Source organism: Lagopus leucura, unplaced genomic scaffold, assembly GCF_019238085.1.
Source record: "Lagopus leucura isolate 7727_CA_CO unplaced genomic scaffold, USGS_WTPT01 Super-Scaffold_100001, whole genome shotgun sequence".
NCBI classification, from domain to species: domain Eukaryota; kingdom Metazoa; phylum Chordata; class Aves; order Galliformes; family Phasianidae; genus Lagopus; species Lagopus leucura.
Genome location: NW_024962262.1, coordinates 10,373,139 through 10,398,654, shown reverse-complemented (window position 1 = coordinate 10,398,654; position 25,516 = coordinate 10,373,139). Strand labels below are relative to the sequence as shown.

Below are 25,516 nucleotides of genomic sequence, written 5' to 3'. Positions count from 1 at the left end.
CTCTTAATAAAGAGTTTGATCAACTTCATATATCTGGGGAAGCTGCGGCAGATTGTGTTGTTAACCATAAAGAGAAAATGCTCTCTTTCCGATCCAAAGCTGGAGCGTGAGCAGAATACTTGCTTGCTTGCCAGGTTTACTTTGGCATAACAAGTGCTGGTGCTGGTGGCTGCTGCTAAAGGTGTGCTAAGGAAAGCTCATTTCTGCAGTGGTAGCTTTGACAAAACTTCACATACTCTCAAAATCTGTGTACAGCACTTGCAAATACCATCCCTTTAGGTGCTCAACCCCTCTTCCCATTGCCACAGCTGGGCCTAGGAGCTTGCAGGCAGTGCTTCTTGTTTGGCCGTCACCAGGCAATTCTTTCTGCTGGTGCTTCCCTTGCTGTTGTTTTGCTCTCTGGAGATACCACGTGCCTGGCAAACTTTCAAGCTTGAGTGAGTCCGTGCCGGAGAGGTAGGCAGGGCTGACAGCACGTAGCTGTGCTGCTGTCCTTAACTTTCACTTGTCTCCTGTGTGGAAAATAAATAAATAAATGATGTGTGAAGGGGAAAAGCGTGGGAGGAAAAATGTCAGGAAATTCAAAGGTGAAGCTATTTCCTCCCTAAGTAATATTTTTTTTCTCCCCGCGTGTTATTTCTTCCCTTCGAACAATGGGGTGAGTTTGAATCCATTCTTAACTATCAGCCTCACCATTGTTTATTCATAAATTCTTTTATGTGTATGATGGACATTAAGAAAAAACCCAGACCTGACTTGGGAGTTTTCTGGGCAGGCTCTGAGTGATAGCAAGCCCATTCCTGTTTGGGATCCCAGGGTACCATTGCATTCATGCAACCATATGTGTGGTTGAAAGGTGTACACTGTGAAATTGCACAACAGTGTCAGATCTTCTAAAAAAGCAAATAAATAGCCAAGATACTTGGAATGAGGCTTCCTCATGTTCATTGCTTAAGTGTAATGGTGTTTGCTAACTTGGTGTGTGTGTGTACTTGCATTTGAGGGAAGGGGTGTTTTGCTGAAACAGGTGAAAGTTAGCTCTGTAGAATAAAACAGGAAGCAGATGGGTACTAATTAAAGCCCTGTTGATGATAAAAGGGTGACTGAGCTTTTGAAGCAGCTGCTTTCCTAATTTTATACATAGTTGTTGTGTACTTTATATAAGAGCCGGCCTCCCCACACTTCATTGTTTTCTTGAAGCCGGAGGAAATGCGTGTGCATGTACGTGTGTCGGGCTGTGGCCGAGGGATGGGGACTTACAGAGCTTGTTTGCTTCCTCCTCTGTGTTGGAGAAAATAGTGTTTTCTGAATGTCTGACAAAGGGGCCAAGCACCGTTTCATCTCCCCTCTTCTGCCTTTCCACAGGCAGGTAGGCAAGTAGGAGCGCCTGCTAGCAGTGGTGTTATGGGTAAGGCAGGGCACCTCATATTGCAGTGTCTCAACTCATCTAGGAGAGATGTAGGTTGGAGTGAAAGTTATTTTTCCTTGCTGTTTGTTATTGCTTGTTCAAAGTTAGTTGGATAGTTTGTATATGGCTTGTTCAAAGTTAGTTGGGAAGTCAACAGTCAAAATAGAAGCGAGAGTTTCAGCCTCCTGCGTGCACAACCCACAGTCCTCGTTACTGTTTTCAGTCTTCTTAAGGACTTTTTATCCGACTTTTGCTGCTTTTTATTGTGCGGTTTCTAGGACAAATAACAAACTTACCTTCCAATAAGTAAATAAATAAAGATTCAAGGATGTAGTACTGAAATTTAGATGAAGGAAGAATCACACCAAAGCATTGCAGGTCTTCATAGAGTGGAAGCAGATGTTAATTGCAGCATTTGAATGCCCTTAATAGAAAAATGCGTATTGGGATGAGAGAAATAAATGATGAAGTTTGCCTGGAGTAGTTGAAGTTTTGTCCATAATGGTAAATCACTGAAAGCTGCTTGCTGGCAGCTCTTGCTACTGGGAATCAGTGTAGGAGAGTAGGTTTCTTTGTTGGACAAAACGCCTGTGTTCAGTTGGGTGTTGGAGACGTCGTCATTACAGAGGAAATAAAGTAAACTTGGGTTGGGACAGGAGGAGGAAGGGGAAGAGGAAAATTTTGATCAGACACAGGTTTGAGTCCGGAATTTGGCCGATTCAGTGGACGGCAGCTGAAGTGTGGAGGAGTGCCTTGTGCACCGGACATCTGTTGTCGCACTGGCCACGTTTCTTCATGGACAATGCTTGGGAATGGAGATTCTGTCCAGGTGGAGCTCTCACTGACATGCACTCTGGTTGCCCATTTAATAGAGCAATTTTTCTATTTTGAAGTGGTGAAGCTCAGACTGCAGGTTCCTGATTTAATTTTAATTTGAATTAGCAAAAGCTTAACTTGTGAGTGGCAGGCTTCCTGCCAGCGCTCCTGCCAGTCCATAGGCTGGAGTCATAAGCTGGAGTAGTCCTGCCTGGTGTGTTACTGACCCGGAGGAGCCCAGGTGTTCAGGGAAGTGTTGCCTGGTTCAGCAGCTGACTCTCGTCCCTCAGCATCACCTTGTGAATGTCAAGCAGAGGAGGTCTTCTGGTGTCATGAGACAGGCCTTCAAGGCTGCAAAACTTGTTCAAGATCAGAAATGTTGACTCCAGTGCTGCAGTCACGTTTCCAGTTTAAGCTTTTGTAACTCAGTTTACCTGGGATTTTCCTCACAGGCTCCTTGGATAATCTTTGCCTCCTGCCCTGGCCTGCTTGGTGCAGCTTTGTGCAATCAAACCCTGCAGTGATGTCATGCCAAATGCTGCTAAGTGCTGCTGTCTGCTGTGGCTCATAGAGCAGCTGTGATGAAACTGTTGTACAACATGAGTCACGTTCTTTAAATCCTTCTCTGCTAGAGCTGCTAGTGTGGTTTATTCCTCCAATGCCTTTTCACTCCTGTTTAATTACTTCCTTGCTGCCGTCTTGTTTTAAATTGAGGAGAGCAAGAGCAGTTATGTTCCCTCCCCTCCTGTTCTTCTGTTTCCTGCTGCCAATCTCCTCTACCATGGGGGCATTCAAGACAATGAGCTTGGTGTTCAGGCCAACATATGGACATAAAACATACCAACTCCAATCGCACCCCAGGCAACTACTGACATAATTTCCATTAGTTACCTGCCAGAGTGCATTTGTAGTAGTGGAGTATGGAAAGTTTCTTTAGGATGTGTTGTTGGTGGTATATTTGTGAGATGGTGATGAACGCATCACTGGTGCATGAGGAATGGTAGGCCAAGGTAGCAAAAGGTGATGTTTGTCAGTGACTGCCATATGCAATGTTTATATAAACACCAGAGCATGTGGACTGGGGAGGACGACCACAAGCTAGAAGAGCTTTCTAACCAGTCACTTGCTCTTTTTTGTCCCTTGCATATGAGGACCTGGGAATCCCTCCATAGGAGGAATTCCAAAAGCTTCTTGGTCTCTGTGTCAGAAATGAAAGGAGGCAGCTGATACATCTGCCTCTCCTTGTTCCTGTTCCTTGAAGAAGAATGGAAGAATGACAATGCTGCCTTCATCCTTGGACAACGTGGCTCTCTTCTCAGAGGGTTAGCTTACTGTGATGTTAGCTGGGTTGGCTTCTCAGTGAGGTGAGCTTACCTGGTGCCAGAATGTGGTCTGGGAGTGCTTTCCTTCAAGCACATGCTGCACGATTAGGAGTTGTTCTCTGCAGACCTGGTTTCTTATATGTTTTGGTTTTTATTGCCCTTCACTGTTTGTCAAGAAGCTGTTGCTGTTTGAGTGTACTTTGACATTTTACTCGTGTTAATCTGCTTTGGACTTATCCTTTCAATCAGCCTTTTGACAAAGTCTGGGGGCTGGGTTTAATTTGGGGTGGTTCTTGCTCTGTTTCTATGATCAGCAGCTTAAAATTGTCTTATTTTCTCTTGTGATACTGGATTACAGGAACGCCAGTGTATTGGCAGAAAGGACATACAACCAAGCCTACCTTCTGAAGGCTTCTAAAAGCATTTAAGGGGTATCACAAGTCTACTGGGCTCCAAGCTGGAAACAATTTACAGTAAAAAAGATGTATTTGACTTGATTTATAAAAAAAGAAAAAAGAAAAAAGAATCCTGTAAGGTTAAGGCTATTTGAGATGTAAAAAAGGCGGGCAGCCTCGTTGACAGTGAAGAAAAGTCACAGAAGTCACACAGGCTGCTAACATTAAAGGCTGCAATGTACCCCTAACTGTGCCAGGAAACAAACACGTTGTCACTACTGCTTTCTTTCTTAAGGTAAAAGCTCCTTAAGCACGTATTAAACATGTTTCTGTGGTTTCTATTAGCCAGCTGTACTATGTAAAAATTGCTGCCACTGGAGAATTTGTATGCCTTGGAGACTCTTCAGTTCTCCTCAGGTGTGAATGTACCTTATAATTCTTTGGTCATTCTGATTCTTAATTTTTTTTTTTCACATTTAAGTATTTAACAGAAAAAAAAAAGACTGGAATAGGTGATATTTGCTAAAGGTTTCATTCACTCTGTTTAAAATAGCACTTCATTATTGTTTTAAAGATACAGAGCAAGGAGATTTATATTTTTGTTGCCAAAATTATTCAGCTGCTCCTCTCTTTGGAAAATCAGTCAAATGGGTTGAATGTATGTGCAGGGAGGGAAGTGGGGGCTGGCTGTTGTTTTTTTGAGCAGGCTTTGGGCAAGATAGCTCTAAGCTTCCTTATCAGATGTCCCAAAGATGCCTCTCTGTGAAGGAAGTAGGCAGCAGTGGAGCAGTGTAGCAGGGGTCCTTGTGTAATTGATGGAGAAGGAAAAAGGAGGATTGAGCCCACATCCCTTTTGTCAGTTTCCATTATTTCAGCCTGACACTTACTATGAGTTTTTAGGAAATAGCTCCTGAAATCTGCTGATCCCTTGACAATTTCATTAAAAGAGTATATAAGAGGGTACTAATCTCTCTTAACATAGTAATTGGTGCATAGATATCTTCAAGGTACTAGGTTGAGGTCCTTCACTCACTGCTCTAAAGCTGAGTTTTGGAAGTACCTTTATCACAGAGCCCGTCTTGGAAGCAGTGTTCTTTCCTTCAGTTCTCTCCCTTTACTGGATAAATGAGGAAGGTTGAGTTAAATCAAGACAGTTGTTAACTGTAGTCATTTTAAGGGATACAAACTTGAGCTTGCAGCAAACAATGACTAGCTTGTAAATGCTGAGGTCAGGACTCTTCTTCTGTTGTTATCTTCACTGATTTTATTTCAGTGGGGGAGTAGTGAATGGGGGAAGAGGAAAGGAAGGAGAAGGAGTAGGATAGATAAGCATTCCTACTGTTGTTTAAGGCCTAGTGCTTATACATTCAATATTGCTCAAGTGTAAAAGAAGATAAACTGCCATTATTGATGCTTTCTCTCAACTTCTGCCGCTACCATTTTAATGCTTCAGACACCAACTTTGTTAGGCAGAGACTCCCTTACAGTATTGTTTTATTGGTGTGGCTCCTTTGATGTAGCTTTGTCAAGCTGGCCCTATTAAATTTAATTTAACACAAAAGAGGAGGGTGATGATGGCTGATGTCAAGCTTGGTATATGCACAGCTGATGGCAGGGGGTGAGAAAAAGTAGTGGGTTGTGCACATGGTCCTATGATGAAGAAAACCATATTTGCCTTAATTATTTTTGTCCAGTTGGTAATGGTTTGGCTCAGCTGAATCTCCAGTTGCTGTGCTGCAAGGGCTGACATAGCAACTTTTTTGGTTTACAGCTAGAGAACCTCTGCAAACTCTTTGGATTTACAGACATGTAGGTGTACTCTTTCTTGTAATTGTTCTTGTGCTTTTATTTACTTAAACACATAAAATATAGGAATGGGGGAAGGATTCTGTTGTTGCTGGTTTGCTGGAAAGATTTCTGCTTCAAAAAAGAATGTTTTTTTTTTTTTTCTGAAGGCTATGGTGCTCTGAGGTTTGCCTCAGTAGGTTGCAGATGTCTGTGGGACTGGGGAGTTATCTTGCCAATTTACCTTAATTTGTAAGTGTTGGTAATCTAGAAAATGGGATTTTTCAAAGTTTTTTCAATGTTAAAATGATCCAAAATAAGGTGTTTTTAAAAGGGGTTATTCTCTTGGCCCACTGAGAACAGAAAACACTGGGTATCTGAGCCTGTATTTTTGGAGGACTGCAAAAATTAAAACATTGTATCAAGAATCAAGCTCTTCTATTTTGAAGATACATTTTTCCAAGATGGCCAAAAGGAATACGTAGTGAAATAGTCACGTTTCTTTCAAGATGGAAGGAGACAGAAATCCTGCTCCATGGGAACACAGAGCTTGAAAAATAGCATCCAACTTAATCCTATTAAAAATCCCTGAAAAATCCCTTGAAAAGCAGTTCTGAAAATTCCGCTTTGCAGCTGACATAGTTTTTATGGCTTGATGTGACTTCTAGAACATTTCTCATTTTGGGAATCCCGAGGGCACGCGCCTAGGAGTTGCAATGGGACAGCAGCAAGGATGAGCAGGGGGATGGCATGGAGTTCAGAGTCCCTTTTCTAACTTTCTGCCTCAGTGTTACGATGAACATGGGCAAACAGTGCTGTGCCTGGTCTCTTCCTCTTCCAGCTGCCTGTGCTACTGGCACTGCCTGTGTTTAGGAGCTGCCTCTAGAAGAGTTTTGCTCATTTTTTCCCTTTAATTTTATAAATCAACCTCCAGCAAATACAGTTACTTTAGATTCTTCTCCATTTATACATCCTGTTCATTACTCATTTTTCTTTATGTTGTCTTCTGGCCAATCATAGCTCTATTTACAGGTTGAAAAGCTGCATAAAATCATGGATTATCTCCTTGCTGTTGTAGATTAGCAGTGGACAGGAAGAAAACTGAAAATACTGAGCAGGCAGTGTATTGCTGCATAGGCATTTAATGTTGATAGAGTGTGATATAAGTAAGAATACTCCTTGTTTCCTCTTTGCTGTTCAAAACAACCTGAAACATGTTATGACCAACGTCTAAACAATAACTGCAAAAGTAAAAACAAAATTTTTAATAGAGAAGAGCGTGGCCTGCCAAATACTGTGCTTAATTTATGCCTATATGAATAATCAACAAACCAAATACTTGAAAACACCTGATCCTCCGCAGGGATGGAGTTAATTTCTTTTTAAAACAAAATGAAAATGTGGAAGCATTCCCTGTAAAATTTTCAAAACTGAAAGTAATCAAAAAAATAAAGGAGCAATAAGGGTTGCAATGCCTGCTGGAATTTGTCAGCAGTTTGATGAATCTGGACATAAATCCATAGATGTATCAATGACAAATAATTATAAAACTTCACGAACAAACTTGGCTAGATGCACAATATTGGAAAACATGCTTCAGATGCATGCTTTTTTTTTTTTTTTTTTTCCTGTTTCATCGTTGTTTTTAAAGAGACCCTTCTGTGATCCACAGAATAACTAACTTCCTGTGTAGGAATTGCAAATGACAGCTCCTACTGCTGACATTCCTGCTTTTTTAAATCTGTTTTAGGTTTTTGTCCTGTGAGGTTGTTTCTGTCTTTTTTTAGAGGTGAGTGCCCCATTCTGACCTATCAAGCAAATGCTCTCAGAGAAGTGCTTGTGCATCTCCAGAGTCTGTGTTGCCTCTATCTTGGAGCATCCCCAAGAGGGAAAACTAAACCTAAACAACTAGTGACACTTTTGGTCACTTGTCTCCCCTGCACTCTCACTACAGTGCTGGGGAAATCTAGAGGAGAGCTCCTCCACTTTGTCTTGAGGCAAGGGCATGGAAGGGATGGGTAGCCCAAGGTAGCCTTTGTGATTGAGAAGCTGGATGTCACAGTCCTTAAATTTGAATAAGGAGCCTGGTAGGCTCTATCTGCCCAGTTACCCATGGGCTTCGCATTGAGGAAGGGTGGGAGCAGTGGTGGTGAAATTTGCACCAGCCAAGACAGTGACCTCTAGGAGGAGGAAGCCTAATAGAGCTTTTAGAGATTGGGAGAATTAGTGAGGGAGAACGGGGGTGTTTTTTTTTTTCTGAATTGAGTGTGGTTGTGGATGTCCCACCTTCTGATCTCAAGCCGCCAATTGATTTCTTAGCATCTTCTAGGGACAAGAAAGATTGAACAGTCTTCTTTTTCTTTTTCTCTCTCTTTTTTTTTTTTTTTTTTTTTTTTTTAATGAAATGAGTGAGGGCTGTGTTCTGCAGAAAACACCAACAGGCTTTTGCAGAAACTCTCGTACACTCAGTCTTTGTTTTGCCTCTTGTCCTGAAGAATCAGTGGTTTCTCCCTGACTTGGCCTGGCATGAGCACAACGACAGAGTCCTTCCCAGGACTCACTGTTTTGCCCCTGGGTGTCCCCAGTGTGCCCAGAGCCTCCTTGTGCTAGGTTCTGTTCTGGTGAGAGCAATGGAAGAATGAGTGAAATCTTCTCTGAGCAGTCTCAGTGAGGCCGGTCTCCTTCCATACATCAAATGCAATAGGAAGGGAGATTGGCTAAACCTTGTCAGCAGGGAAAAAAAAAGAGGAACAAAAGCACCCAAAATGCTTAAGAAAGCTCATTTTTGCATAGCAGTATCCCACTCTGCTGTCTTAGTTTATGCTCAGTATGATTCTGCATCTCTCTCATAGGTGTGTAGTGAAAAGAAGGCCTTAAGTTTTCTTGTGTTGTATCTTCCTTTTTATGGCCCTCATTGTAATATTTTCCTTTAAAAAAAGAAGTGTATTTGGGTAGTATGATGAATGCTAATGTACTCTTGGACTTTATTAGTTCTGTTCTTGTCTTTAAAGACTGGCTTTTCTCTTGTCCTTTTTACTCTTCTGAGAGTTGGGGAGAGAGGGAAGCAAGTAAATACAGAGCTGATGATTTAAGTCACTGCTGCCAGATGACATTCTATGGGAATGTGGACTTGCCAGTATGTAGATTGTAAATAGTCCTTTGATTTAATAAGGGTCTGCTAAGTACAGAGCACAGCCTACAGTAGTGAGGGAATAGGAACGCTTCCAAAACTGGTGTGAGGGAAGAAATTCTCCTTTAGATTTCCTTCCCCTGCTCTGAGAAACAGAGCTCTGCTTCCCACAGCCTGCTGAAATGTGGGTTGTGAGTACGTCCACGGGTAACTTTGTTCATTGTTGGTGCAGCTCATTTTGCAAAATTGGGTGATCATGGCTTTATAACGCTGAACAGATGTCATGAAAGCCAATGATGAGCACCAGCGCTTCTTGAAGCTGCAGTCTGGAGAACATCACAGACAGCAGCATTCAAGAAGAGGATGCTGGCATGAACACTGCAACCACCCGCCATGAGTTCGCTGTGCCCTGAGACCCCCGTGAGAGAATACAAACTGAAAAGCCTTTAAGTTTAGACCACACCTTATTTGAAATAGGGGTGGCCACCACTGGCTAGACAGTGGAGAGGGGCAACGTACACATGGAATATAGCTCAAGGCTACAATGAAATTGGGTTAATGCTTTCTGTGGGCACTGCAGTAGTAAATCATGTTATATAAAATCTGCTATGCTGGGACCAGGCTTGAACTGGAAACAGCTCTCCAGAAGAGAGACTGTGCTGGTGGTCTGGCATGCTTCTCTAGTGAGGAAAAAACTGTACCAAGGCAAACTGTGTTCAAAGAAGCTGTGTAGAAACATAGTATGTAGTGTATACCTAGTGTTGGTGCTGCCTTTTGGGGATGCATGAAAAGAAGTAATTGTAAATCAGGACTGGCTTCTTGTAACTTTGGAAAAAAGAACAAGTATTAAAAATAGAACACAAAGTGAAATGAATGAATATTGATGGCACAAGGCAATATCTACATATTTGGAGATGATGCAGTAGGTTAAAGAGAACTTAAATCTAGTGCTGTTTCAGCTATTTTAATAAAAACTTACAAATCCATTTTTTTCTGTTAGGATTTTGTTAACAAGAAAATAATGCTTTGTTTTCTTTTTATGAGCAAGATGGATAAAGGGAGAATTGACAAGAGGAAAAATAAATAGACAAAATGATGACTTCATGCACTGGACTATGCTCATGTACAAAAGAAACCAAAGGGAAGAGAAATGTCCCTGTCTTCTTCCCTCCATTTTTCATGGTTGCTACAGCAACATCAGCAACATGAGGTGAAATCCAAAGGGTTGTTTTCTTAAGTTGACACTGTCCCCTTCAAATGTAAAACGTTCAGCACTTTTTCCACTAGGTGAGGTAAAGAATCTCTAAAGATGCAACGAAAACAAATAAAACCAATCAACTCCATTTTATTTTCCTTTTAGCAGTTTTGGGGTCTACACTTGAATTTTGATGGCCAATTATTGCACTTTATGTAGCCAAAATGAAGATCAAATGCACAGTGAGATGCAGTGTAAGATACTCAGCCCGTAAATGGAAGGCTTTGCCCTTCTTTTTACAAGACTTGCAGTTTCCTTCAGCCTGGGATTTCCTGTGGGGCACAGCTAACCCTGCTGCAAAGGAAGCTTGCTGCTTTCATTGATTCTTTGTTTCTTGAAAACTAGTATTCAGTGACACCCATGTCCGGAGAATTTTGCTCCTTTGCTTGCTTGATGAAGAAAATACTCTCTCTGCTAAACTGGTGCAAGTATGTAAAGTATGTATTTCTCTCCCTCTCTTTTATCCATCTTTACAAAGTCAACCCAAATTTTACATTATTGCAACTGTGCATCCCCTTTGGTGTTTTCTTTTCAAGGTAAGAAATACATACAGGCTTGGTGGCTCTCTTGGAAAAAAAAACAACAAATGCTTTTCTGTTGCTCTTGCCAGATGAGTCTGTGCTTTGTGGGTGTCATGGGTGCAGAGCTGCAGGTGCACAGGGCTCCATCCCTGGATCCATGGCCAGAAACTGGTGGTTGCTCCTTCTCTGTCTCCTTAAGGAGAGGTCTGTGATGGGGCAGCAGAGATGTTGCAGGTTAAGTGAATCCTCAAGCCTTTCCATTACTTGTAAATCCATCAATTAATGACAATCATTCCAGCAGTCTAGGTAACAGATGATTTTGTGAAAGCAAAAGGTCTTAATCCACAAAGATGAAGAGAAGAGGATGTGTGGTTCTATGGTAAAGCAATTGTAAAGCAATTCCAATTGAAACCCAACCTTTGGGTTAGATCTACTTGTACCTTTACAGAGACAAGTGACAAATGACCCTATTTGGTCTTTATCCAGGACTTTAAGCATTTAAAGTTGATGTTAACCTTCAGGCAGAGGCTTGGATATTTCCAATTTTTTAACTTAGCCTCTTACAGCTTTTGAAGCAATCATATCCTTTTTTGTTGTTTCCTGGAACTTCTCTGAATATCTACAAAGGGCAGTACAAAATTTGAGCCCTATTTTCAAACTGTGTTGTTTCTTACCTCAGTGGTTTCACCAGGACTTTCACCTATTTCTCTCCTTAGTGCTACTTCTTTATGATAATGTTTTTGTAGTGCTCCTCTTAAGATTATCTGCTGGCCTAATATACTGATAATACTGATATCCTTAGCACGTATACACATTCGTACCTCATCGTTTGAGCTAGCAAATGTCAATAAAAGGCAACTTAGATTTAAAAAGGGGAAAGGGGCAAGCTTTCTATAAACAGTGCAGTAGTCTTTGTGATGAATTGGGTGTAACCGTGGAGAGTGGCAGAGGTGAAGCAGGCTGTCTGTTAAACAGGAAATGAGTGATTAACATTTTTTGTCCTACTGATCATAATTATTCCCACTGGCTGAAAAAAATAAACACCTCTCAGTGTCTCTTTACTGCAGTTGCAGAATAAAATTTTAAGCTGTTAGTCATTCTGGCATTGTACAGATGAACTACTACTTCATTACTCCAAATGGTTTTATTTATTTTAATAAACTTTGCTTATAATTGGGATTCTTGTTTACCTTGTAATAATCTCTTTGTGCTCTGCACTCAGCAACAGCTTTGCCTCAGACCGTTATCCCTACTGTAGTGCTTGCATCCTGTGGTTGCTGCATTAGAGCCTGCAGTGACTAACAGGGATACTGTCTGCCACGGATCACAATGGCTTTCCTTATGGCTCATTGCACTGAAGATAATTCTAATCTCTGTAATCCCTTTGGGTGTGCATTAGAGGTGCTGAGTAGCAATAATCTTGGCTGTGATGTCACTCAACAGGTTATCTGCAGGTCTTCTCTGTCTTACCTTTCTTGATCAAATTAGTGAACTCTTCAAAATGTACTTCGTTTTTTTTCTTTGAAGGAATTGACCATATCCCTGACATCAGCATGTTGATTGATTGAATCCTTTATCAGTTTTTCTCTTTTATCACCTGGACTTGATGTCAGAGCACGCAGGTTGTACATACAATCCTGCTTTGCTACTTTGCATTACAGATGTGATTGCAGCAGAGGCTGGTTCTGAGGGGAGAGTTATGAGAAGGCTTTGTGAGAGGTGAGGAGCCCATCTACTGGGGCACACAGACTTCAAAATGTTCTTCTTCAGTGAGGCTTCAGTCCTGGCCTCCCACATCACTAATGAAGTAAGGAATCAGTCATAGAATGACTCTGGCTGGAAGGGACCTTAAAGCCATCCAGTCCCAACCCCCTGCCATGGGCAGGGTTGTCACCCACTTGATCAGGCTGCCCAGGGCCCCATCCAACCTGGCTTTGAAATGTTGCTTCTTCATGAGAAGCATATATGCATATACATATATTTACATTCCATATTTGTAGAAAACTTCTATTATCTATCTACAAACAGGAATCTTTTTCTTTGTCAAGCACTTGTCTTTTTCCGCCGATCGCAACAGCAGTCTTTGTTTGGATTATTCTTGGGCTTTATGCTCACCTTTTCTAAATGCCCCTGTAGAGAAAGTAGGAAAGTGTTAACATTTTATTAGAAATGTCCAAATTGCAAGCATGGAAAAGTACTTTAAAGGAGGCTGCCTAGAATGAAGATTAATTATATATCTTTTTTTATAGCGGTTGGGAATTCTTCAAATACATGTCAGCAGAGTTGTATCCTGACATGCGATTATGCCAAGTCCTTAAACACCAAATTCTAGAGCTGTGTGTGTATTTTCTGTTACTGCATGTTATGTTTCAGAGGAGAGAGCTCCAGAGGTGGTGAAATCCCCTCCAGCCCAGGGTGCATTGCGGGGTGAGGGGATGCAACCTGGAGGATGGCCAACCCTTCGACAGCTGTGGAGAGGAAGTGCAGTAGGGTATAAATCCATGGACTTAACTGCAGAAGGAGCAGGACTTAGATTATTGTCAGTGAACTATGGGCACAATAGACTTCTTGTGTCCAGGAGAGGCATGTGTAGTGGTCGTATAGTGATAGCATACAGTCTGCCACATTCTTGTACATTCACTCAGGGAACAAAAGATTGCTGAAATCTCTTCAAATGGAACATTCTAAGAAAGCATCTCCGTGTTTGGAGATGATGTTTTGTGGGTGGTGTTCTGGGAAAGACTCTCACTATGCCACCATCTGTAATGAAAAACACAGAAATGCAGTACAAGGTCCCTTGCAGTGTTTCTGCGCTTTTTCTAGCTGAAACTTCTTAGCTGTGTAACAGTGTAGGACAAAAATGGAGTCAAACAAAAGCACCCCCCTAAGAACAAAGGACCCAAAAAAGCATGACCTGTTTGGGAGGAAATCCTGCCTTTCCACCTTCATGCAGCTGCAGGTGGCAAATTGCCAGCCTCTTCTAAATATGACTCTTAAACCTGAGGCTAAGTGATATGCTTTCTGTCCATACTATTATTATTATTTTAGAGTGGCTGAGGCTCCAAGAGGAGGGTGATTTGAACATCTGAAGCTGCAGTAAAATTCCAGTACACAAACCTAGAGAGACAGGTCTGACGTCCTCTGTAACAGCCTATGTAAATGCTGGGTCTTTCCTTCTCTCCTGCCAGGCTTTTGCTTTGGTATCCTCTCCATAAAAGTCACCAATTAACATCATTTCATAGTGATGATGTTAATTGATAGGTCTATGAACTTCACTTCTACCAGTCCTCAAACCTAACTTTCTTACAAAGCATCTTCCTATTGAAATAGTGTTCAACTCTCCATTAAAATAAAAAGGCAATCTCAAGTCTCATCTCGATTCCTTTTATTTTTTTCTGAATCACTGTTATCTTAGAGGATTATGTCAAAAGCAGTATTGAAGTGTCACATTTACAGCTTTATCTCACCCTTCCAAGTCTGCTTTAGATTTTGCATGGAGAGATCAGAGAATTACAGTCAGATACTGTTCCCCTGTCTGTATTTACAGCCATTTCCACTGATGCTAGTGTCAACTGACTGACAACACTTGTAGACCATTCCCTTGAATAAATTGACATAATAAGTAAAGGACTGCTGAGATGACTTCTGAATGAAAAATTGGTGGGCAATCGTAAGACTGTTAATTTTTATAGATACACTTAGCCTGTCTTGCTCTTACATTATTGCCTCACACTTAGTTATGGCTGCATCTGTCTCCAGAGGCTGAGTCCTTCACCTTTACTGCCATACTGGTGAATCTCTTGTCCAAGATGCTGTGGTTTGCTTTATTGTAGTACCACTGGCATGTGTGCTTTGGTAGCAGATTTGTGATAGGAGATTGCTTTTTTTTTTTTAAATTGTTTCTTTTTCAGTACCAATTGTTGCAACCAATCCTTTTTCTCTCATTTAGGTGGCTATCACAGCACTGTAGTTGAACAGGGAGGGAAGGAGCCCCGCTAGGGGACCCATGCAGGCTTTTACAGCACTTGAGTCTCACAGCTCTCAGAATACTCTCAGTTCCACAGTCTGATCCTGGAGAAGGCTGCAGTGAGCCTGGACTGTTGTCTTGCAGTAAAGTTATACAGGAGCTCTACTTTCCCATACCTGCTCCAAGGAATGGGGTGGAAGAAAGATGGCCAGCGTACCTGTATGTCTTCTCTTCAAGTACAGGCTTGCACTATTGTTAAGTTCAATAAAGCAGCTATGTTTTCAAGGTGTTTCTCTTTAGTAAAACACCAAAACAATTCACTAGAAAAAAAATAATAATTAAATAAATCTACTTCCATTGTAAGGCTTCTTTTTTTTCAGCAGTTATTCAGATTAATCTTTAGCTGCCTGTTTAAAGAGTATCTCTTGGGCTTAAATACAGTAGGGATCCAGGAATTACATGTCTCAGACTTATTGTTAGTAAATGTAAATCAGTTTCAATTTATTTGTTGTTTAGAAGAAGAAGCGGGGTGTTCTTGTTGCAATGTGGTTCAGTTTCAAGAAATGTCAGAAAAGTAGATGAATAATGTAAGTGCAGAATCAAATGAATCATTTTTTTTGGCTTCGTTAGTTTTATTAGCTGGTAATTGCTCATTACATAGAAGGCAAATATTGGTATTGCATATTTTGACTCTTCATCAGCAAGGACCACCAATACCTGTATCCATAGCACCTGATCTTCTTGCTCAACTATGGCTGAAATGTGAAGTACATGCTGACGTTTGAAGGCCAAATGGGAGCAAGCTTCCTGAGCTTCATCTCAAACATGCAGACTCAGTCCCAGGAAACACCCCACAGGTGGCAGCAGTCTGGCTCGAGTCGTAATGTGGGTTTGATAAAATTCCAACGCAGATGCTTTCAGGCTGACCTGGAACTCATTGCTGTGCTTGGGAGCTCAGCTGGACATGTAGCCAATTGCTTTGCGTATCCTTCAGGTTGGCTTTGGGAGGCTTTGCTTCAAAGTCTTGCCAAAAGCCGGCGTTCGAAGCATCTTACAGCACGCTGAGGCGGCGGGGCTGCAGCTCGCGGTGCCGCTTCTATGGCTGCCAAGTTCCACTGCTGAAACTATACTTTTTTATCAGGGTCCTGTTTGCGTCTGGCAAAGATCTGTAGACACAACATCATTAACAGCAGTGCATATTTTCACAAGATTTACCTCTTCAACACTTTTTCCAAGTTAGTAAATCATAGCTTCTTTAATGTCCTGCTGGCTGCGTGAAAAACAGGAATTTATGTAACAAGCTCTGGTTTGCAAACCTTTTCCTGTTAGGAAAATTTTTTTTTTCATTGTTGGCAGCGTTAGGAGACAGCTCTGTTACTCAAAGAGTGACCTCAGATGTCCTCAGTGCAATAATACCAGATTATAATATTTTTGATGACTAAGGAATAGCAGTAATTTCTTAAATATTTAACGCTTCTCTTGCGGAAAAAAGAGAGTCGAGCACGAGCAGAAGATTTTCGCTGCCTGATGTTTTGCATGCCTTATATGCTTATTTTCATAGTAAACACTCAGCCTAAGCCAACTGGGTATGTTTACAAAATACAATAAAAAACTGAACTGGCGCAGGAGGTTTTTTAATCAACAGACGTGCAGAACAACTTTCTTGCGACATTGCTAACTCTGGAATTGTGTCAGCCTTTAATTCCGCTTTGGCCCTACAGTGAAAACAAAGGGCTGGCAGGGCCAGCTCCCTGCACTCCTCAGCCCTTCCAACCACAGCCACGGGCAAGTCCAGGGAAAGATCTTTGGGCTTACCCTCCTGACACGACGCTAACACTACATTACTATGATGTCAGGTCGGACGGGGGGGAGCAGATGCTTGCCTTGAGCCCCATGAGGCACTGAGCACCACAGGCCTAAAGCTATGCAGAGGGGAATTCCACGTGATGATATTTTTATGGGGCTGCATGTGGTGAAAATAACATTTTGAGGCTTTGTCACTGGATAGGAGATGAGATTTTGATTGCAAAGTTACTGCAGTGAAGAGATATAGTCCTATTGCAATTAGGTAATATCATAAAGATGGGCTTCCTTTCAAAATTGAATAAGGAAATGCTGAAATTGTTGCTGGTGTTGATCTAACTGGGATGATTTATTAAATGGGATGGTTCTCTGGAGGGGAAGAAGAGGTTGGAAAGGCTTCTGAAGTTAGTCAGACTTTTTGACTAGCAATTGGGCTGGCTGAACCGTGAGCTACCATGATGATGTCTTCTGCCATCTTCTGCTGTCCAGGGGCACTTAGTGACCCATCTGGTGTGAGGCTGTGCTCCTGTGGGGACATCCTCAGGGTGTTGCAGTCTATAAGGTGTAAACAGTCTCTGGTCCAGGACTGTTTGCTGTTTTAATCTGCTGAAGATTAGCCCTAGAGTAACCATTCCTGTTGAGCTCTTCAGGTGGCCAGGCCTGCTTTTGTCAATTGGCTTTCCACAATCCACACTGTGCCATGGCTGTGGCAGAAAATTGGAGCCTCTGATCTCTGATTTGAGCAAGATGACTTTTTCCACCTGACATGGCTCCCTATGACTGTTGATGCTTTCCTTTTATCGGATGGATATATTGGGAATGAGGCAACATGTGCATATTGGCAGTAGCTTTGAGAAACTGGATGTGTGCGGGAGGACATTTAGGATCTAAGAGGTGAAGGAAGACCAACTTGGCATTACAAGTCACTTGTTAGCTTGTCAAACTGTAGGTTTAGATTCTTAATTTTTTTTTTTCTTTCTGATGAGGCATAGCTGGTGTCTGAGGAGATAATGAAAAGCTTCAGTATTCCCTGGTCAGTTTTGGCACAAGATGTCTTGTGCCCTCAGGTATTGCATGAGTCAATGTTACATATTAAAATGTTGATTTTGAAAGAGAAAGATGGTTTTAAGACTAACATTTTAAATGCAAGTTTGTCTGTGCTATTTGCATTCCTTTCTCCCTTGTGATTTCTTAGGTGTTTAGTTATATTTATATACAAAAACTCAATCCTTGGTTTTCTTTGTGTTTTTGCTTTTGACAGAAGTCATTTGAACTTCACTAACGTTCAGAGATACACATGCTGGCATATTTAGGGTTTAGAGAAATGTGTGATGAGATCCCATTACAAGGACCATAAAACAAGATCTAATATTTCTCAACTTTGCATAAAAGAAATCCCTGAAAGCCTTCAGGTTCAACTCATTAGACTGAAGCTGATAATAGGACCTTCAGTGGGCTTTTTGGTCTTCTGATATATTTTGCTTCCTAAATCTTGAACGTGCTCAGCATCTCCTTTTATATAGCTGAATGTTATGCTGGGAACCACAGGTATGAATATAGCATTTGAAAACTAAGCTGTATGTAAGAGGTCTCTCTTTGAGAGCCATCACAAATGCAACCTGTGTTCTTATACCTTATTTTGTTTTTCAGAATTCAATCCGTCACAACTTGTCCCTGCACAGCAAATTCATCAGAGTGCAGAATGAGGGAACAGGGAAGAGTTCCTGGTGGATGCTCAATCCTGAAGGAGGAAAGAGTGGCAAGTCTCCTAGGAGGCGAGCAGCATCCATGGATAACAACAGCAAGTTTGCAAAAAGCAGAGGCAGAGCAGCCAAGAAAAAAGCATCTCTTCAATCTGGTCAGGAGGGAAACGGTGACAGCCCTGGATCTCAGTTCTCGAAGTGGCCTGCAAGCCCCAGCTCTCACAGTAATGATGACTTTGATAACTGGAGTACGTTTCGACCTAGAACTAGCTCTAATGCTAGTACAATAAGTGGAAGACTTTCTCCTATTTTGCCAGAGCAAGATGATCTTGGAGATGGAGATGTGCACTCCATGGTATACCCATCATCAGCCACCAAAATGACTTCTACTCTACCCAGCCTTTCAGAGATGAGTAGTTCAGAGAACATGGAAAATCTTTTGGATAACCTTAATCTTTTGTCACCTAATACATCAATGACTGTATCAACCCAGTCGTCATCTGCTACACTGATGCAGCAAACACCAGGTTACTCATTTGCATCTTCGACCACAAGCATATGTTCACCAAATCCAGACTACAGGAAATTTACATATGCTCAAGCTAGCATGAACTCTTTGCCCCAAATTCCTATGCAGACTCTTCAAGACAGTAAATCAAGCTATGGATCGATGAGCCAATTTAACTGTCCTGCAGGACTTCTGAAGGAGTTACTCACTTCTGATTCTCCTCCGCACAACGATATCTTGGCATCAGTAGACACTGGTGTTTCCCAGGCTGGTGGCAGGGCGCTGGGCCAAGGTGTACTGATGGTCACTAATTCAGTGATGCCAACTTACGGCAATCAGCCACCTCACAACAAAATGATGAACCCTAACGCCCGCCCTCACCAAGGACATAACCAGCCAACACCTGCAGTTAATGGCCGTGCCTTGTCACACACAGTGAACCCCATGTCACATACTTCAGGTCTAAATCGCTTGTCGACAGTGAAGACTTCGTTACAAGTGCCTATGAGTCACCAGATGCAGATGAATGCTATGAACCCATATGCCCCTGTTAACAGTTGCAATGGCTACGGAAGGGTGGGAATTGTTTCCCTCCACCAGGAGAAGCTTCCCAGTGACTTAGATGACATGTTAATTGAACGGTTGGACTGTGACATGGAGTCGATTATTCGTAATGACCTTATGGATGGAGAAACGTTAGATTTTAACTTTGACAGTGTATTGCCTAACCAAAGTTTTCAGCACAGCGTAAAGACAACCACACACAGTTGGGTGTCAGGATAGGATGTAGTAGGAGGTAAGCTGTGCTTTTTATAATAAATCTGAAAAACAGCTTAAAGGGAAGACAGATGTCAAATGCTTAAAACCTGGGCGATCGCTTTTGTTGGCACATGAAGTGCCTCTGTTCCAGTCAGTGGTTTTTTCAGTTCTTTATTAGTTTGTAAATCAGGTTTGCGCTGGTGCACTGAGATCGCCGTGTACCGCCTTCTCCTACTTCATTTGGAGTGCTAATATTTTGCCGTTAATATTTTGAACCAAAAAATTTCTGGTAACCAATAATTAATGAAAACGTTTTTCCCCATTTAATTTATTTTAAAGCTAGTTTGAACGTATTTTAATAGACTTCATCTTTTGGTGTGAAAGTTAATTTGTTGTTATTGTTGTTGTTTTTTTTTTTTCCCTAGGCTACGGTTAAATTCTCCAGACTTGTCTGACAGCAGGAACTGAGAAAAGCAGTACAAAGATGTCCTTCACCTTCCTTTTTAATTTTCTTGACAAAGCTGTGCGCATACACTAGCTTTTTTTGTTTTTTTGTTTTTTTTTCTTTTCTTCTTCCTTTCGTCAGAGTTGGCAGCAGACTGATTATTTTCCTGTACAGGATGTTTGCCCAAGGTTTGCAGGTTATGTGCTGCTGTAGATAAGAACTGTGCCATTGGAAATTTCATTACTCTGAAGTGCCAAATCCACTACACCATATAATCACAGCAAAGACTCTTACTTACATCATGTCGTGCTTTCGGTTTTGTACAGTATGATCTGTAGAAGAATTGTTTTTTAAGACTATCTGTTTTGGTCCAAGAAAAGTTTATAAACTTTTGTAAGAATACTGTGATGATCTCATGCCCTACGTAAGTTTAACCTTCATTGATGTTACCTGTGTTCTGATGATTTGAGATAACTGTGGACTTGCCTTGCAGCAGTTCGAACTGCTTCATTCTACTTAAAATTGTCACACATTTCATATGGGAACAGAGTAGCCGGTTTATATGATCCTACTAAACTCTCTCACTATTCAAAGCAAACAGTAGGTTAAATGCCATTTGATAAGTTACCTGTATTCATGTAAATTTATGCAAGAATATATCTGGATTCCATTGTCAGACTAATGACTTTGTTGTTGGACTTAAGATAATTTTTGGAATACTTTCCAAGCTATTTTTCTTATAATTAAAATCTACTTTTGTTACATAGGCAACTTGAAAAATAATTCTGAGATCTGGCAGCATTCATAACCTCTTCATTTTGTACAGTATTTTAACTGGATTAAGTACTTGTTTTTATAAATTTCCCTAGCACTTGGGAGTGCTAATAAAGGAAAAGCTTAATAAGTATATTGAATACAAAACATTTCTGTCCCTTTTTTGTTGTGTGATGTATAAAAATAGACAACTTTATGTTTAGGAAATATTTAATCAGTTTTATATATGCATTTTTAGAAACGTCATCTGCTTCTGCTATCATTTTAACTCTGACTACCACAAAGTGTTAAGTACTCATTGTTAGATGCTTGTACAATGCTTCTTCACACTTATATTTATTTCATGGAGGTCTCATAATGTTTGTACACCTGAGAGCAGGACCATTTGGAGAAAATTCATGATTTTGATAAAATTAAAGACAAAATTGATCTTTTCCTTACTTGGCACTGGTTTTAGAGTCTGTCCGTGTTTTTGTCAGCATGCAGTATAACTGAGGTGGCAAAAGTGCTACATTTTAATGGCAGGCTAAAACTTGTGTGACACCCCATTACAGGAAAATAAAAAACAAAACTACTTTTTTTTAAGTAAGAAAGAAAAAGTAAGTGGGAAAGTTACACAAACTCAAGAACCTTGGGATAGGGGTGAGTATTAATGATAGAGGCATTGTTCCTGTGGAAACACTTGGTCTTGTTTGAGAGGCACATTGACAGCTTCCTGAGGATTTTTAGGGTTGGGTCATTGATAAGAGATTTATCTTTTTTTTTTTTTTTTTTTTTTTTTTTTTGCAGTTAATAAGGCAGTTTTCATGGTTGTGTGGAGCATGGGCCTCACCTGTCTTTCCATTGGTCTACACACCATTTGTGTTACAGAAATCTTTGGAGCTGACGGGACAAACAGTTTATGTGCTTGCAGAAGAAAGGGAGAAAAATGAATTTTCACTGATTGTGGTTTTGTCTATGATGCTCACAACTGGAAAATGCTCTAATTGAAACTCTGGTTCCCTGTAGTGATGCTGTATGGTGGAGAAAAAAATGGGATGTGCCAAGAAAATGAAGTTCAGTAACAAGCCATATATTTAACGATCCTGTTAGGACTTTCCTAAGACTCTGCAATGCATCTACTGATGTGCTAGCATTTAGCACCCTGTTGGGCTTAAATGACTACTAACTACAGCTACTTTTTAGATATCTAATTACAGCTGTCAGCAGTTCCGGGGGTTCAGGGAGCTGTCCTGTGATACAGGATCTCCCCCAGTGTGATAGTGGTTTTTGAACTGTTGAGCATTAATTGTTTGTGGTGCTGAAGCCTGAGCAAAGCAGCCTGCTTTTATGGCCAAAAACTTCAACTAGCATCATCCCCATCAACTTCACATTCTCTAAGACTTGATGGTAAATCTGGGCGGTGGGCTCACACACGAGTTTCTGAAGTTCTTTCTTTCTGCTGCATGCGCAAAAATGTTTGTTCCCAAACGGGGATTCATAGCACAGTTCAAAGTAGGCACAAAATCCACCTCTGTGCGCAAAGAAGGCAGTGCTTAACTAAACTCTATGGGGTTGCAGCTAAACATGCTACATTTAACCATATACCTCCTGTTTATTATTTACTGCTACTGTACAAATTCCTAGATACAGGTATTTTCTTCCTTTCCTTTTATAACTATGAATATCATAAATGTAGCTGTCCCTGAGTTACAGCAGTCTGTAGGAAGCCCCTTTTAATTACTGAAAGAAAACAGTTGTAGATAATCAGAGGTTTTGGGTCGTGTGGTCAAATTTACTTTCTCTTGCATGGTGCCATCCTAATATTTTGCAATTGTAATTCTGGAATACTGTGAAGTCTGATGAAGGTGTTGTCTGCCTTGAAAGCAAACATTATGCGACCTCTAGTAATAAATCCTTTTCCAGTAAAAAGTACCGAGTTTCTGGAGTAACTTAGTTTGTCAGAATTGTTGTAAATGATTGGTTTGTGAATTGTGCGGATGATCTTACCTATGCAGCCTTGTTTTTGACTTTTCTGGTTTGTACTGTTATTAAAAGTTTATTGTATTATAGAGCTGTTCAGATATTTTAAATATAAAGATGTATTGTTTCCATAATATAGCTATATGATATATGTTTAAGTAGTAGATGCATTAATTGGAAAGCTCTGCTTTGATAAACCGACAATTTGCCTACACTTATAAGCAAAAGTCACATTGCTTATTATTGGCTTAAGTCAACAGAGCGTCCCTAAGAAGAGAAGGTAAAATTGGACCAATTATAAAACAGTATAAAATTTGCACTTGTTAAACCACTGGATGTATGTTAGTACTTTTTTATTTTTTTACTGATTTGAAATTCCTATTTTCATGATGAAATTGCTAGGATCCTTAATTTATGACTGATTTTAAATAAGGTATTCTCATTATTATTATTATTATTATTTTGGTAATCATAATGTAAGATGCAGCATGGTTTATGCAAACAGAAAGCAAATTACTTGGCATTAAACCTGGCCTCCTTTTCGAGGGTGTTCCACAAACCAGCAATATCTGGAGAGATTGGCATGTACGTACCGCTAGCTCTACTTGCGAGTGGCGTGACAGCTCTTCAACGCTCCACTGCTCTGACTTAGTCACACAGCAGAATTGAAATTCAAACGTGGATATTTTCAGAAAAGTGCCTGATGTACTTTTACAGACACACGAGAACAATCCCTGACAGTTTGTTGTATAAAGCCATAAATGTATATAAATTATGTTCAAAAGGTTTTGTGTCCTTTCTTGTATACGGAGAATGAGATTTGTACCAGGATTCTACTTGTGATTAGTAATCCTTCTGCTCAGACGTTGTCGTAATCACTTTCCGTACCGCGTAATCTTTTTAATGATGATGATCCCATTTGGACAATCTTGATGGCATTAGCAATTTTATATGGAAAAATACCTCATGGTACCCAGTCTTGTCTGACAAGATGATACCATATTAACAAGCAAACACTAACTGCAGAATAGTTAGACAAATTTTCCATTACTTGGTATAAAGGAATTTGTCTCAGAATTACTTCTGGAATTGGAAGTGTGGCAGGTACAGGAACCTACTAGGGCTGTGTTACAAGTGTTTTATCACAGTGTGCTAAACGAAACTTGTTTACAAGTCTTTGAGACTAAACGCAAGAAGAATCCATGCCTGACTCTTAGTGCTCATGAGAGATTTTGTGTAGAGGCACTTTGTTACTGGAAGCTGCGTTGCGCAGCACAGACCTGGTTGCCAGTGCTTCAGCAAGCCTAGTTCACAGAAAATGGAAAAAAAAAAGTCCTGAAATCCTTTTGGAATGGGTATTTGTAAGTATAAGCTCTTAATAAAATTGCTATGACATGAGATGGTAACTAGTGTATCAGAATGTTATGTAACGCATTGTTAAAGAAGAAAAAACCTGGGGACACTAGCATCCATCAAACTGCAGGAAAAATTAGTCTTTTAAGTCCAAATTGCATTAGATCCTAATACTATTAAAGCGGGAGGGAGCCGGCTCTAGAGAGCCATTTTTCTCTTTTCTCTGCCTCTTCCATTAAAGTGAGACACTTCCCAAAGGCCTCTTGGCCCTTCTCCCTCGTTTCTGTCTCTCACTTCCCCTTCCTTCCCAAAGTTCGTGCTTTCCCTACAAGTAAGAGTTTCTATGCCGAAAGTTTGTGCCATGTAGGCCAACCTGCACGCTGCTAAACTCTGTGGGAGTGCTGACGTGAGTGGAGAGAGCAGGAACATCCAATTTTTAATTTTTTTTTTTTTTTAATTTAGATTGTGTTTCAAAACAGAGCTGGAAGAAAGGAGGAGAGGCTGCCAAAACAGGCAGCCAACAACACCCACGCCACCATAGTCTTGTGAGGCCCAGATCCTGGCTTGCCTGCAGGTGGGGAGGGAGACGGCTGGTGGAGAGCTGCTTCCAATGAATTGCTGGCAAAAAATGCCAGTTTGATCTTAAAGCGAGCATAGGTAGACCTAAGGAGAGTGAGAGAACGCCAGCGTACTGCTGCACATGAAACCAGGCGACCTGAAGATATTTAAAAAATGATTTTCCCTTGTACTTTACGACGGTATTTTAGCTTTGCCTCTTTTATTTTTGCACGCTAGGAGAAAAGCATGGAGTGGAAGGTGTCTTCACTGGTGTTCCCAAAAGCCTCACTTCTGAAATGAGAAGACAGTTAAGATCCAGAGATACACTGTCTGAGTGTTTGCAAAGCCGTTGTTGGAAAGGATGTGCATCTAATTGGTACATGAGTAGTTACTGCTGTTGGGAGAGATAGTCAAAGCTTGTCTCTTGGGAAGGGACTGGCTAGCAATTTGTGCCAAGCTGGCAACAAGGGATTTGAATCTGCTGATCAAGCATACAGACCTCAAAGCATCCTTGTGCTCTGAGTCAGTTCTGCATCAATGTAATAAACATGTTTTTGTGCGGAAACATCAGCCTTTCTGTCATGTCAATTGATAATCCAATTAGAAGTACAAATAGCCTTAGATGTTGCAGCTGGCTGTAGTGCAGCTGGTGTGCAAAGATGGGTTTTTATGAACACCCTGAGAAGGAGAAACTTGCACGGAGCAGTGCCTGTGGTCATGACCACTGCTGGAATTGCATGCAAATCCCTGTTCATTACCTGCTTATGTTTTGCCTGGGGTAACGTTCTGGCATATGCCAAAATGATAGCTAAAATGAAGAGGCAGGGACAGCGCCCCATCTTATTTTATTTTATGTTTTTCTACTTGCTGTTGGACCCTGAGGCATTCAGAATTTTTGCATGTGTTTTTTTTCTTGCGAGTAAACTTCTTGCGGGGGTGATTATCACTGCAGTGGTGGGAAAATGGATGAGGGCTTTGAGTACATCAAGTGGAGCACTGTAGGAAACTGATGGGTATAGGGCTATGGAGTGAAGAAAGAAGCAGAGACATGG

General features: G+C 41.0%; 1 protein-coding gene across 1 annotated transcript in view; it reads left to right on the top strand.

Annotated features, from left to right (window-relative positions):
* The window catches only part of FOXO1 (forkhead box O1), a 62,996-nt gene extending 37,967 nt beyond the window's left edge, over positions 1 to 25,029 (top strand). Inside the window, exons 2-3 of the mRNA XM_042867993.1 lie at positions 18,053 to 19,409; positions 19,798 to 25,029. Coding sequence (XP_042723927.1) covers positions 18,053 to 19,396 — 1,344 coding nt within the window. The 3' untranslated portion in view covers positions 19,397 to 19,409; positions 19,798 to 25,029. The remainder of the gene's footprint in view (positions 1 to 18,052; positions 19,410 to 19,797) is intronic.
* Positions 25,030 to 25,516: the final 487 nt, after the last annotated feature.